Raw genomic sequence first — 16,205 nt, 5'->3', positions numbered from 1 at the left:
TGCATGCCCCCCTCCTCCTGTGGCCTCATTGCTCGAGACTTTCTTCTTTCTCTCACCCCTATTCTGTACACCTCACTAATGCAAGAGTTAACCAGTATTCTCAGTCATTCATCCCTTTCTCTGGTAAACTCTGGAATTCCTTGCCTGTTTCTGTACTTCCACCTTCCCATGACTTGAATTCCTTCAAGAGGGAGTTTTTAAGACACTTATCCTTTAATTTTTTATTACTGCTTTTGGACCCTATTCAGGGACCAGCATGTCGGTGGGCTCTCTCTCTCTCTCTCTCTCTCTCTCTCTCTCTCTCTCTCTCTCTCTCTCTCTCTCTCTCTCTCTCTCTCTCTCTCTCTCTCTCTCTCTCTCTCTCTCTCTCTCTCTCTCTCTCTCTCTCTCTCTCTCTCTCTCTCTCTCTCTCTAGAGAAATAAATAAATAAATTTTAAAAATCACATTTTTATGCCCCACAGGTGTGACAGCCATCCCTCCAGAGGACATCGACTTCCCCAGCACCATGACAGACATTGACTATGACACATGGATGCTGAGTGGCTCATCTGTGATGCGTGACGGCGTGACTGTCATGAATAACTATCGCTGTGATCTGGATGCCTTGGTGGTGGGCACACGGGTGGGCATGATGCGCCACTCTGACGGCTCCCTCCATTACTATGTCAATGGCGAGGATCAGGGCACTGCCTGCGAGAACCTTCCACCAGGTATGTCTGCCAGGAGTCTTTGCCTTTCTGCAGGTACTTGTCAGTCTCCCTTGGTGTCTTGGTGCAGCACTGAGGATGCCTCTCGCAGGAGGAGTTGTCATGTTTCTAATAAGGCATTGTTGTGTCATTCATTAACCAAGTTCCAGGATGTTCTTGCAGGATGTTGCAGATGTATTTTAGTTTCAGAATTCCATAAATATGTTTCAAATACTGCATAAACATTCTGAGGTTTCTTCAGTTTCTTCTTACAATCTTTCAGAGAAAATTCATTGTAATTATCATACATCTGTTAATTAGTGTTTCTTGCATATTTTTCTTAAGAAGCAATTCTTGATTACAGGACAAAAGTTCTATTAAAAGTATCAACTATATATAGTTATGTGAATTCTAAATTATTGCCTCACTGTATCTCTGACTAACCAACAGCTCTGTCTAACATTCCTTACAAGTGTGAGGATTTGTCCTGGTATTGGAGTCTGCTTAGCCTGCTCCAGGTTTACCCTTTATAAACCTGTATCTTATTAATTTCTTCTATAACTATTTTTCCTCCTTGCAGCTTTTGATCTTCCTGTATCCACCTCCAGAATACAGTTAAGGAGGAGACCATGTGAAGACTTTGTTATGTCAGCTTCCCTTAGCTATCTCTTTTTTGTTCTTTATACTAGTACTGACATTGTACCAAGGGATCCTCATTTTAGTCTACGTTCTCTCTCTCAATTATTTAATGGGGAACTATTAGCATATACTATTTATGACATTTTCATTGTTTTCCACTCTTGTCTCGCCTTCACAGAAAACATGTATAAGAAATGTATGTATATTTATTTTGTGTTTTTAGTCTAATTGGACATCCTTAGACCATGAATGGTATTAAATACTTATGCCATACAGTATCCATTGATAAAAAGTGTGTCCACCTGCTTGATTACCCAAGGCCTTGACCATTCATTAGACATTGTGTTTTTGTACCATCTGATTATTTTTCCTTATATTTCTAGTGGAGATTGGAGAACTAGATTGGTAGTGCAGGATAGGATTTATTGTCATTGCCCTCTGAGCTACTGTCTTGGGTAGGTGTATGATGCTCCCTCTTGGCATCACTTCTTATCTATTTTCTCCCACCTTCATCGTCCATCTGTTGTCCATTGTGCTCCTCAAGTGATTTTCAGATTGGGAGGAAGCTACTATTCTTGCTGTTCTGAGAAAATGTGTGTCTAGAGAAAATTGCAAGGCTTTGCTGGATTTCAATTAAATTCAGTTAAATATTTATTTTTGAAATCAACTACATGTCAACCAACAAAAGGACTGTTATGAGACACCACGCATGAGGTGGTCCCCCAGCCCGGATGTATAATAACCGGCCTTGCTGGATGACATTTTACATGATCAAGTGCTCAGAGCTGTGCTTTTCTGCATGATGCCTCTCAGGTAACATGAGTCCTCACACCCCAAGGAAATTATCCAGGGCTGCAGACTCATTTTTAAGGAGATAAGTGTTCAAGGTCCCCAAGGTTGCAGCTGGAATTTTTTTTCTTAAATACATCTTTTCTGCCAGAAAACATCTCAGTTCACCATTCAGCACCACCCTGCCAGGGAACTGAAGCAATTGTCATGTGTTCTGCTAAAAACCCACTAGAGCAGTGATGAACAGTTGTCCATTTGCTGTGAGTTTAGAAACGTGGACCAAAAACAGCTGGATGCAGGCATTTTAGAGTGATGATTCAATATTCAAGAGCATTACAAGTACAGAGGACTAGGAGAAAATGAGGAGTCCTGAGGTACCAGTTGCTCTGAGGAATGCTTCAGTGAAAAGACTGTTCAGCTGCAGGCACCCATGATGGTACTGGTCTGCTGCAGTGGTGAATGTGGATGTGGAGCTTTATTCTTTTTGCCAAAGGTATTACAGGAAATACAAGCATTAATTTATATCAAGATGTTGTGTACTCACATGCTTACATAATTTAATGAACACAAATGCACTTTTTAATATATAACTTCAGCCTACAGGGTCTAGAAAGTCAATTTTCCTTCAGCAAAACATTATGCTAATGCTAGAGACTGGCCTGGCAACTCACCATATCTCAACTCCATTGAAAGCTGTTGCATGAAAAGAGCCACTGAACCGTGAAACATCTTCAGTCCACCATGTAGGGAAACTCTGCAGGAAACATGGATAGGGATTTCTTCAAGAAACAAAGTGGTTCTGTGCCTCAATAGCAAGAAGTGGCCATCAAAGCAAAGAAAGAAATCAAAGAATACCAATAAAATATAGCCTGAAAGATGATACTTGTTTGTCTTCCTTTTGTGTTGTGAAATTGCAAACCAATATCTAATGGGAAAAGGTGGGCACACTTGTTTTTTACCGGATACTGTATATGCTTGTTCAGAATTTTTATGCAATGTGTCAAGATGAAGTTTTGAGTTTATATTTTCTAGGTCATGTATACCATGACACAAATTCTACCTGGCAGTTAGGAGATTCTACCTTTCCTTTTTATTTTAAAGACTAGAATACAAATGAATTTCAGATGTAGGTTCTTTTATATTTCAGGTTTACATTTGCAGTTTTATGGTGATGGTGTACATGCACATAAGTTAATTCTTATTTTGGCAGTTTCTGAAGATAACATTTTTCCTTATATCAATATCAGTTATCTGTAGCTCAGCAATTGAATGTTTGTCTTATCAATGAGTTTTATACTGTCATGGATGTTCCCAAGACCACTTTCCCAACTCTTCCCTGAATCTTTTTGGGATAACAAGATATGTCCCAGACTGATCCCAATGTGATTCTTCCCACTCTCCTCCATGAAAGTGCAAGGAGGTAATCCAGTGCTGAAGAAGCCCCTCACTTGATGGAATCAGTTTTAAATTCAACTGTAGTGACTATTTACAAAAAAATTCTTTGGAAAACATTTTGCACATCTTTGCTAAATGGTTAATAATCTGGAAGCAGCATTAAATCTAGAATAGCATTCATGCTCCCTATTTTTTGATATATTGCAAAATAATGAGAAAGAGTAATTTCACCTGGCTAGTTCATGGAATCATTCAAGTTGGTGTCTATGAAAAATTAACATGGTAAATATCACTTAATAATGCATGATTATATATATATATATATATATATATATATATATATATATATATATATATATATATATATATATATATATATATATATATATATATATATATATATATATATATATATATATATATATATTTTATTTATTTTTTTTTTTTATTGATAAAACATTTGTAGGATTTATTCTGGCCAAAGAAGGAATACTTAGGCAGTTTTGTTGAGCTCTCAAAAGTTCCTGTGTGTTGACAAGCAACACATTCTTTTGTCTTGTGTGAGTGAAGAGGAAAACATGCTCTCAAAAGATTCAGTATGTGTCAGGTATTGTGCATTGTATGTTTGCTTTGACATTTTTGTGTGTCAAGAAAACCACCACACAATTTTCACACTAGCCATGTATGTTTATCACCAACAGTTTATTTATTTATTTGTTTATTTATTTATTTTTTTTCATGGCTTATATTTTCTTATAGGATATTTTAAAAAATCCATATACATTTTCATATAGGATATTTTGAAGTCTTATCTCAGTGGCAGTAATGTAGCAATTATGTCAAAGCATTTCCAGAAGACTATGCCAAGAAATTTTCTGTAGCTTTTATGATATCTGCATGTTCAATGACATGCCAAGATGAAATATTTTTCAGTATGTATTATCTGCATTTTTAAGTATGAATTAGATGTAAGAATATTCCTGCAGAGGGAAGCCCAAAGTCACCTTAATCACCTTTCCTTTCCTGCTCAACCCAGAAAATCAAGCCAGACATTAAACCATGTTATGTAATTTAAGTTGTTTTTTATTCTCTCTTTTTTTTTGTGTGTGAATATTACTATTCTTTCATTAATTATATTTCTTGAAATTATGTATTCATTCACATTAGTTTGTTCTTACATTTACAAAAGTTTTGTCCCTGTTTAACTATTGTATCTAAGTAATTTATTTGATATGTTTGTACATTGTATTGTGTTATCTTATCTGTACTTTTTGTCCTCACCTCATCCTCACCTTAACCTTACCAGGGGACAGCTGCCTCCTCTCCTCCTCCCGTGTTGCATGCCTCCTGGCTCTCCTGTAACACCCTTCATCCTTTCCCCTTAATGCTCTTGTCTCTTGTGATGATGGTACTGTAACACTGAATCTCCTTACATCTTGGAGGCAACTCTATGACAAAGCCCTTCACTAAGGAGTTTTATTAAATTGTTTCATGCCAACCTTAGAAGATGAAGGTATGTTATCTCTGGCTTTCCTTGGTTGGTGTTGTGGTGTAGTCTGAACCCCAAGCTTCCACTCTTGATTTAGTTCTGTCACAATAATAACTTCATGTCTGTCTTTTCTGAGGCTCATCAATTCACTCTTTGTAATAGTTTGTCATGTTTTGTTTTTAGTCAGGCACTTAGGATCTATAAGATTAAAACTTTGACCACACTCACAGTATTGTAGAACAGTTGGCCAGAATGGAATATATAACGTGAACAGCAAGGCCCATCTGATAGTTTTCATTAGTAATACATTATTTCATCCTGCAACTTTTGGGGAGCACTGTGACTGTGTGTTTGTTGCCATGGTGGGCTCTGATTCAAGAAGTAGTACATTTTTGTATAATAAATTATCTTAAGGGTGAGAGGAATAAGTTCTGTCAGATTTTATTTTTATTTTTGTCTTGTCAATATGGAGCAAATTATTTTTTTCACTTTATTTTGATATTTGGGTTCATCATCATGTTCATGGAAATCAAAGAATACATACTTGTATAGTATCTCTCTCTCTCTCTCTCTCTCTCTCTCTCTCTCTCTCTCTCTCTCTCTCTCTCTCTCTCTCTCTCTCTCTCTCTCTCTCTCTCCTCTCTCTCTCTCTCTCTCTCTCTCTCTCTCTCTCTCTCTCTCTCTCTCTCTCTCTCTCTCAATATTCTTCCCATTTTATTACATGCACATGTTGTTAAAAAATGTGTTGTGAAATTGAATTTTCAAAACTTTAGTGTTTTAATGTTGCTCAGTGTGGGAAACATGCAAGATTTGCTCAGCTATTTTCCCAAAAGAAGACACTATACCATTAAGCCACAATCATTGTGAACTGTTAAGATCTGGTGATGATGTACATTTATTTTCTCAATGTTCAATTGTGAAAAGTGCTGGACAGCTTGCCCCTTACCCTGAAGTGTGTTGCTTCCTCTCAAACCATTATGAAACCCAAGACCTTTTTTCTGGGATGCAAGTGTCACAAGTGTGACTGCAAGTAGCAGTTCCCCAAGAAAAAAGAAACAAGACTTGTCTGATTAGCTAAGCTGGGGCATTATTTATAACATCATTAGGAATGCCAAAGACATGTCAGGACTATTTTTGGCTAGAATAGTAACTATGGATGTTTTAATCTGTAGTTGCCTATGATGCCAGATTATTTGTCAATGTGTGCAGTCAACAGCCTTCATCACCACACTCAGCAATATCCCATGGAATAAATGTCTGTTTTAGCTTAATTGCAGTTTATTAAAGAAAATCGGAGTTGATGCTACAACTGACAATTTAAAAATGTAAACAGTAATTTGATCATGCATGAGTTAAAATTGATTTATTTGCCATCCCATTGATTGGATCTCAAGGACTCATGCTCATTTTCATCTTATGATGATGTATTCATGTGTTGTGAATTTGTTAATGTCACACATAAGATACTAAAATCATGATATAAAGTAGAAGACAGCATCACCATAGGTGTAAGTAGCTATGTACAACAGTCATCTTACATATCAAGGTATGCTTGCAATTCCAATTAGCCTACTCAAGGCTCTTCCAGAGATGCTAAATAGTGCTAGTATAAATCCAAGGAGTCATGAAAAAGGCTTGTTAAGCAAAACAGTACCAATGTTTCCCAGAAAGAGGACCTCAATAGAAACCCCAGCTGCTGGATGATATAACTTCAACCTCTCCTTAGGTCGGGGCTGGGAAGTTGCTCCTCAGCTGATGGGGTAATTGGCATGACAAAATAGAAGGCAGCATCACATGGTCTTTTCTCATTCACTGAGCCCTTTCTAAAGCTGCTTGTTGTCATTGTATTTCTCTCTCTCTCTCTCTCTCTCTCTCTCTCTCTCTCTCTCTCTCTCTCTCTCTCTCTCTCTCTCTCTCTCTCTCTCTCTCTCTCTCTCTCTCTCCTCTCTCTCTCTCTCTCTCTCTCTCTCTCTCTCTCTCTCTCCACATTCACTGTTGAAGCATTATTTTGTTTCTGTATATTGTTGTTTTGTATTCATAAGACTTTTTAAATCATATTCCATTTGATATGATATAAACCATTTATACATTAGTTTCCTTGCAGCACTCTGGATAATGTGTGTGTGTGTGTGTGTGTGTGTGTGTGTGTGTGTGTGTGTGTGTGTGTGTATATTTATTTATACATTTATTTATTTATTTATTTATTTATTTATGTACTATGTATATATGTATGTATGTGTGAGTCTGTGCTTACCTTGTTAATTTCCTCCTCACAGTTGGAGTTCCTTTGTCAGGTCTGAGCTTTAACTGTCTGTGTGGTGTGTGTATGTGTGTGTGTCCACACATGCAAAAGAAGCTGCAGGGACTCTTTTGAGTGCATCAAAATTGGATTCATTCAAACAAAATTAAGTAATATGGCAAAAGTTGCACACAGTAGTGTTGCTTGAGCTACCATCAAATGGTGTAAGACTGGTATGTACTCATATAGTTACTGAGCAAGTATCTAGGAATGGTGCAAGTTACACAGTGCCAGAAAATTAGAAAGATAGGAGTGAACTTAATACACTGCTTCAGAAATTTTGAAAATGTTGTTATTATCATATTTAAAAATTGAAAGAAAAACAAATCTGAGAAAGTAAAAGTAAAGAAAGAGAAGAAGAAGAATGAAGGCTAGAAGTGAAAGAATTATGTGAAAGATGAAGAAGTGAAGAAGTAGGGAGAGAAGGAAGAAATACATGGATGGAATTTTTTGTATTTATTATTATTATTATTATTATTATTATTGTTATTGTTATTATTATTATTATTATTATTATTATTATTTATTTAATTATTATTCTTTTCATTGTGATTGTAAAATTACTTAATGAAAGACAAAGAATGATCAGGGAAGATTGGGACATTAAGTAATAAAAAATGGAAATAGTGCAAGGGATTATCATGTTGCTGTAAAGTCTTCTGAGGGAGAAGAAATGTTCAAGTCCTATGAAAATAGGAAATGTGTAGTGTCAGATGTGGGTTTGTTGCTACTAGAGTGTTGAGTATTGCTGGGATGCCAGATATTTTAAAAAGTCTTTTAGGTGCTTGTTATGCTGCATGGGTGAGCAAAATCCACCATTTCACTGGTATTCTTCAAAACACCATCATCTTACTCTTGTTTATGGTCACCTTCAGTACCTGCATTAGTACACACTAGCAACTCACATTTACCAGCCATTATAGATCACTCATTTCCTGTAATATATGTCATGTCAGAATAGACTCACCTGTGGTGGAAGAAAATAGTGTTAAGATATTACAGAAAGAGTATCACGACAGAGCATGATGGAACACTAAGTATGGTCAGAAAATTATCTGTAACTTTCTTTTATTATTATTTTCTATAAGTCACATAGTGGCCAAAATCTACATGAGCACATTGAAATTTTTCAGAATATTTTGATATTTTTAACCCCCTCATGCTTCAGAAGTCTGATGAACTTATCTGTCCCCAGGAATCCCAGCAAGGGACCCTAACAAATGCACATTAAAGCACTGGATCTCATTATTTCAGTCACGTCCACTGGAGACTATTGACAAATTAAGCAATTTTTATTCAGCAGGCCTAATTTGTATCTTTTACTTACTAACTCTTGACATAATTTTGACAAACTATTTTTTGGTGAGTTTATTATTATTATATTTTTTTAAAGTTAATTAATTAATTAATTTTTGTATGTAAATCCTGTCAAATGCTGCCATAGCAAAGTAGGGTTTGAAAAATTGTGTCATGGTGCATGAGGAGGTTGAAACTAAAAATTTATAAGTGACTGACACCTTAAACACCAACAGGCACAGTATATATTTGCCTTATATGACTTTATAATTCAAAACCTACTTTTATCTTTTCCATTTGCCCTGATCAAAACATTTGCATCTTTAAGAAAAGATTCTGTTCTACCACAACCAGCGACCTCCCAACCATAATGTGCACCTTTAATACATCACACATTGCCATTCTTTTTGTTATTCTATACATATTGTCAAGGGCCATGAATGTTGCATAAACTTTCATCTCTTCTAATTTCTTACAGCTTGTATTGCATTCACATGAGTGGAGTTATGGCAGGGATGAATATATGTACAAGTTTAAAAGGAGAAAAAAATCATCCAAATGCATTTTCCAAAGCAGATGTAAAAGGTTTTTTTCATTCAGTTTTTACTTATGAAATACATGCTTCCCATTTTACTGAGGAATCTAAGGATGCTAAAACTCACTGAACAAGAAGGCCCACAAATAAGCACATTTACTCTTATAGAACACTTCTGCTTGTGTGATTTTTAGGATTTTATGGAACTTAAGTCCTGTTAAGCTGATTCAGTACAGAGCTTTAAAAAAACTTGGCAAATTATAGACAGTGATGATTGTGGTAATAGGCATGAATGTCTAATATAGGGACTGCCTTATTTAGCTTGATAATTTTTTGCAGCTTCTCTTATAATTCTTGTGTTCTTATACTCTTAATTTGTGTGAGCAGATATAAGTAGTCTTGTCTAGAACACCCAATCTCTGCATAGGAGTACTTGCCCTCGTTAAGATATTCACTGCATTAGGTAAACAAGAACAATGAAAAGTTTGGATAAAATTGAGATGACCAGAGATTTTAAATTTATTTCTCTTGAAGTTTTGACATTGGCAAAGACAGTTGATGGCAGTTTGCATACAAGTCATTACATATTGGTTGTCACATTTAGATAGAAAATTTTTCTTCACTTATTGATTTTTCATTATATCAAGAAAAATTTTGCTCCCTTTTTTATTTCTGTTTTATTACATGATCCAGAGAAATTTTTTTTTTTATCTATTTATTTTATTTTTATTTTTATTTTTATTTTTATTTTTATTTATTTTATTTTATTTTTTTATTTATTTTTGTTGATCATTTATTTATTTATTATTTATTTATTTTATTTTATTTTATTTTATTTTATTTTATTTTATTTTATTTTATTTATTTATTTATTTATTTTTTTTTACGTGGCCCAGAATGTAAGTATTAAGTGAAGGGATGAGAGTGTGGCCATGCTCACACCTTGGGCCATCTCTTCTAGGTCTGTGGCCAGTGATTGATCTTTATGGGCAGTGTGCTCAAGTAACCATCGTCCACAACCCCATCAGGCATGACCAGTCCCTCATCTCAGTGTCCCAGTACTTGGACATGTCGCACCTCTCCCTCCCTGCCGCAGGGCAGGCCAGTGTGGGCTCTGAGGTGAGTGAGAAGCTGTTAGTCATGTTGAGTTGAACTGGAGTTTTCAAGAGTCATGTTCCTTTGAAACTACTTGTGGATCATAAATGCCTAGTATATTTTATTTTATGTTAGTTTGTCATGTGTGGAAGTTTGATGGTTTTTAACCTTTTTGTAAAAGAAAATTTGTTGTCAATAAAAATTACATATTACTAGTTACTGTTTAAAAGTATCAAACTCTCATTTAAGTGCAGGTTTTAAATGTGTTACCTTTTTTTTTTTTTTTTTTTTTTTTTTTTTTTTTTTTTTTTTTTTTTTTCTCTTCTCTCCAATAATGTGAATTCATTGTAAATTAGAAGGACAAATTATTTTACTTATAACTTCAAAAGCAGCAAAACAGACATTCATAACATGAGAGTTGTCTGTGTTTGAGCAGTGAAAATTTCTGATCTCAGCTGCTCTGTGAGATTGATGTTTATTGGTTAAATCTTGCCTTTTAAAGATGAAGAAAAATATTAGCTAATTGTTTTGTATTGACGTGTATTTTTTTTTAAATATAAGTAATATAGGCAGAAAATTTTGCTTATCTTGATTGAATTGTACTTTGAGTTTTCATTATTCATCTACAAGAGTTCCCTCAAAGTTGGAGAATTTTCAAATACTCATGTCAAGGCCTAGACTCTTTACTGTCTTAATATCCTTTATATTTAGGGAATAAGCACATGAATGGAGTCAGTCATTTCAGTCAGCAGTAACCCTTCCCTGAGGTCACCACTTAAAGCACTCCTTTTCCACCCAGGTCATCCACCGCTTCTCCAAGTGCTGTGGTCCAAACATCACACTGAGCAACAACAACACGACTGCCAAGCGGGTGCGGCACTACAACCATGGCCTTGTATTCACCTCACACCCGCTGGAGCCAGAGGAGCTGTTTGAGGTATGTTCTTACCTAATTGTTTTTATCTAGTTGTATTTTTACAGGATTGAGTCAAGTTCTTAATGTCCCTTCTTTTGAAGTTAATTTGTCATATTTATCTTTAAAGCTGTGAATTTTCCTTGCACACCCAACTTCATCAATCATTGCATTCCATTGGCTGATTGCTGTATCAGGAAAAAACATACTTCCTCACATCTTTCTTTACTCTTTTTTTGTGCAATTTGTATGTGTCTCTAGGCCAGAGAAAAGAAATTTGGAAATCATGAAATATTCTTTCTTTTTATTTTAATCAAATAACTAAGAAAGTTAAATTCTGTAACTCCCTGTACTTCTGTATCTAACCATTCCTATGACTTTAACTCTTTTAAAAGAAAAGTTTTAAGATGCTTATCATCCAACTTTGGATAATCCTTCTGGCCTTTTCTTAAGGACTGGTACCATCAGTGGGCCTTTATTTTCCTTTTTTTTTTTCTTTTTTTTTGTCCTAGGCCTGTGTTCCTCTTACATTAAAAATAAATAAATGAATAAAAGAATAAAATGAAATAATAGAGGAATCTTTTTGACTGAATTATATGGTTGAAACAACCCATAACTTGCTTTTGAAAGTGACTTCAGTTTAAAGTAGAAAAGCAATTTATAGTTTGTTCCCTTGTACTTTACCACAAATTAAAACTTGTACAATCTCCTCAGGTGTCCATTGATCGTGCTGCCATTGGGTACTGTGGGTCACTGGCAATTGGCCTCACCTCTCTGCCCATCAGTGACTCTTACCCAACAGTCAGTCTGCCTGCAACTGTATCAGGGATAGAGGCGGCTGATGCGTGGTGGATCAGTGGCTCAGATGTGTGGCGGAATGGGCCCTCTGTCCTACGGCTCAATTATTGCCCCAAACTTGGGAAGACTGATGGTTGGAGACCGTGTGGGCATCAAGAGGACCTCTGATGGGGCAATGCGTCTGTTCCTCAATGGGGAAGACTGTGGTGTGGCAGCGACAAATATAACAAAGGTGATGATGTGACAGATTCAAATGGTATGCTTGTCTAATTTTGTGACAGACATGTACTTATACTTATCATGCTTGTGATGTAGATATGTGTTGTCTTTTGCAACAAGGCATTTCGCAGACACACACACACACACACACACACACACACACACACACACACACACACACACACACACACCACACACACACACACACACACACACACACATAGTGTAGTGGTCAGTATGCTTGGCTCACAACCATGAAGCCCTGGCTTCAAGTCCCAGGCATGGTGAGGCAAATGGGCAAGCCTCTTAATGTGTAACCCATATTCACCTAGCAGCAAGTAGGTATGGGGATGTAACCTGAGGGGTTGTGACCTTGTTGTCCCAGTGTATGACGTGTGAGTGATCTCAGTCCTACCCAAAGATTGGTCACTATGTGCTCTGAGCTTTTCTGTAGGGAAACAGCTGACTGGGTGACAAGCAGATGACTGTGGGTGAGTGAATGACACACAAAAGATATAATTTCAGAAGCACATGAGGCATAATTTATGCTTCTTGTTTTAGTTGTAGCACAAAAGCTTCTCCCATTCATGTTACATTATTTTCTGACACAAGTTTGTCCCCCAACAGCGGGTGTTTGGTTTGGTGGATCTGTTTGGGTTCATTGAGTCAGTGGTGGCCACCAGTGTGTCCCGCCAGGCCAGCTCCCCAGTCATGGACTCCACTGTGGTTGCCTCCAATAACAATGCAGTATCTCAGGACTCACTAGAGCTGTCACAGCCAGAATCTCGCCAGCCTCTTGGACTAGGCTCCTTATCTTCAGGCTTCCACCCAGCCACTTCGGCCCACATCCCACCCCCAGATGTACGAGTCCCCATGGACAGTAAGGCTCTGGCTGCTGAACACAACAGGCAGGAGGCAGCAGGGCAGAGCAGCCGCCACTCACAGCCGTCGGACACAAGATCCTCATTGCACAGAGACCAAGACCCACAGACAGAGACTCGGCAAGGTGTGACCAGCAATAACAAAGACTCTTCCCTTATTCAATTCCATGAAAATACTGGAAAGAACGTTCTCCTTTCCCCTGAACGGCTGTCAGCACGGCGATCAGAAAGTTACAACCAGGGTATTGTCATGTCTGCTCGGCCCCTGCCCAGAAACACTCTCTTCCAGGTGAGTCAGTACTGCTTGTGAGGTGCCGACAGTTTAGTTATTATCCATGTCATACACAGCTTAGTTTCAAAGCATCCCGAATATGAAGTAAAAGTACTCAAGACTGGATAAATGCTTAGAAATAGAGATGGATTTTAATGTTTGTGGGGCTGTGTCTGTGTTTGTGAGTGCTTTGTCATGGCTACCCACCTAGGAAGGGACATCAGGACATCAGCCTGTTTTATAGATATGAATAAAGAGTATCAGTAATGTGTTGGAAACATTCTCTCTCTCTCTCTCTCTCTCTCTCTCTCTCTCTCTCTCTCTCTCTCTCTCTCTCTCTCTCTCTCTCTCTCTCTCTCTCTCTCTCTCTCTCTCTCTCTCTCTCTCTCTCTCTCTCTCTCTCTCTCTCTCTCTCTCTCTCTACACACACATACGTACATACATACAGTGTTCCCTACATATTTGCGGTTCGGTATTTGGGGTTTCACATATTCACGGATTTTTACCAGATGTCCCCACCAGCTCAGTCTTTCAGTCTAAAGGGCCTGGATTATTCTTTCATTTATCATAAATTACAGTAAACCCTCGATATAATGAACACACATGTTGTAAAGGTGCATCGCTAAAGACAAAAATTCACTATAGAGAGAGAGAGAGAGAGAGATGCAGCTGTGTGACAGCCAGTGACCTAGACACACACACACACACACACACACACACACCTTTTCGCTGATGATACGAAAATAATAAAGGATGAAAATGACTGCAAGGAGTTACAAAAGAATATTGACAAAATACATGCATGGAGCCAAAGATGGAAACTAGGATTTAATGCCAGAAAATGCCACGTGTTGGAAATAGGAGAAAGTAAAAAGAGGGCTTCATGGAATTACGAAATGAGAGGATAAATAATAACAAAAAATAATGAAGAAAAAGGTTTGGGAGTAATGATCCAGGACACACTATCACCTGAAAGGCACATAAATGGAATATTTGGCTCTACATACAGCTTGTTAACAAATATTAGGGTAGCACTTAACTATTTAGATAAAGAAATGATGAAGAAAATTATAACAAGCATGATACAACCAAAATTGGGATACACAGCAGTAGTTTGGGCTCCTCATAGAAAAAAGATATATGGAAACTGGAAAGAATACAGAGGATAGCAACAAAGATAACAGAATTGAAAGACTTAAGCTATGAAGAAAGACTCAGAGATGAGATTACCAACATTACAAGAGAGAAGAGAAAGAGGAGATCTGATAACAATGTATAAATTAGTAAACAATATAGAAGAATAGATAGAAATGACTTGGTACCACAGATGGAGGAGGGGAGAGAGCAGAACGAGTGGGCAAGGGAAGAAAATAAAGAAGAGTGGATGTTTGAATAACATCAAGAAATACAGCTTCCCGTATTGAATTGTTGAACTCTGGAATGATTTGAAGGAAAAGGTGGTTGTGGCAAACAGTGTACACATATTTAAAGAAAAACTGGATAAATTTGGTTATAGAGACAGTACAAAATGAACTTTGGCTCATGCCATGTACAACACACACACACACACACACACACACACACACACACACACCACACACACACACACACACACACACACACACACACAACACTTGACCTTTTTCCCAACCTCTAATCCTAAACACACACACACACACACACACACACAGACACTTGACCTATTTTCCCCAACCTCTAATCCTTCTGCTTATGCTGTTACTCTGTCTTCTTTGTTGGGCTCCTCTGATCACAATCTCATATCTTTATCTTGTCCTATTGCTCCATTCCCTCCTCAGGATCCCCCTAAGTGGAGGTTCCTCTGGCATTTTATCCCTGCTAGTTAAGGGACCTGAAGAGGTATTTTGTTGATTTTTCTTGGAATGGACTATTGCTTCCATGTCAGAGACCCATCTCTGTGTGCTGAGTGCATAACAGAGCTGATAGTGTCTGGCATGGATGCATACATTCCCCACTCTTTTCTCAACTAAACCTTCCAAACCTTTGTTTAACACAGCCTGTTCTCATGCTATACATGATAGAGAGGTGGTCTACAAAAGGTATTTGACCCTTCCATCTCCAGAATCTCTTGTACTTTATTTTTCTGCCTGGAACCATGCCAAGTCTGTTCTCCAATGAGCCAAAAACTCCTTCATTAATAGAAAGTGTCAAAATCTTTCAAGATCTAACTCTCTCGTGCCTTCTGGCACCTAGCCAAAAACATGTCCAATAACTTTGTTTCTTTTTCTTTCCCTCCTTTTATTTCAACCATATGGCACCACTGCTATCACATCTATCTAAAAGCTGAACTTTTCGCTCAATACCTTTGCCTAAAAACTCCACCTTGGACGATTCAGGGCTTGTTCCTCCCTCTCCTCCATCCTCTGACTTCTTCGTGCTACCTATCAAAATTTTTCGCATTGATGTTCTCCATGCTCTTGCTAACCTAAACCCCTTGGAAGGCTTATGGATTATAGATAGGGTCCCTCGTATTGTTCTCTGAAACTGTGCCTCCATGCTTGCGCCTTGCCTAGTCAAACTCTTCCAACTCTATCAACATCTACCTTTCCTTCTTGCTGGAAGTTTGCCTACATTCAGCCTGTTCCTAAAAAGAGTGACCATTTTAATTCCTCAAACTACTGTCCTATTGCTTTAATTTCCTGCAGTATCTAAGAGTTTATTAATCTATCCTCAACAGAAAGATACTTAAACATCTATTACTTCACAACCTTCTATTTGATCACCAGTATGGGTTACCATCAAGGCCGCTCTACTGGTGATCTTCTGGCTTACCTTACTGACCCTTGCTCATCCTCTTTTAGAGATTTTAGTGAAACTTTTGCTGTTGCCTTACGACATATCAAAAGTTTTTGATAGAGTC

The 16,205-nt window shown here is 37.4% G+C and overlaps 1 protein-coding gene across 1 annotated transcript in view; it reads left to right on the top strand.

Moving 5' to 3' along the window:
• Positions 1 to 16,205, top strand: part of LOC135105720 (neuralized-like protein 4) — a 58,103-nt gene that overhangs the window by 12,959 nt on the left and 28,939 nt on the right. Inside the window, 6 exon segments of the mRNA XM_064014145.1 lie at positions 463 to 711; positions 10,091 to 10,248; positions 11,024 to 11,161; positions 11,852 to 12,015; positions 12,017 to 12,167; positions 12,782 to 13,324. Of these exon segments, the coding sequence (XP_063870215.1) occupies positions 463 to 711; positions 10,091 to 10,248; positions 11,024 to 11,161; positions 11,852 to 12,015; positions 12,017 to 12,167; positions 12,782 to 13,324 (1,403 nt within the window).

Source organism: Scylla paramamosain, chromosome 12 (assembly GCF_035594125.1).
Source record: "Scylla paramamosain isolate STU-SP2022 chromosome 12, ASM3559412v1, whole genome shotgun sequence".
NCBI classification, from domain to species: domain Eukaryota; kingdom Metazoa; phylum Arthropoda; class Malacostraca; order Decapoda; family Portunidae; genus Scylla; species Scylla paramamosain.
Note: the sequence above shows the minus strand (reverse complement) of the source record. Positions and strands in the feature narration are given on the sequence as shown.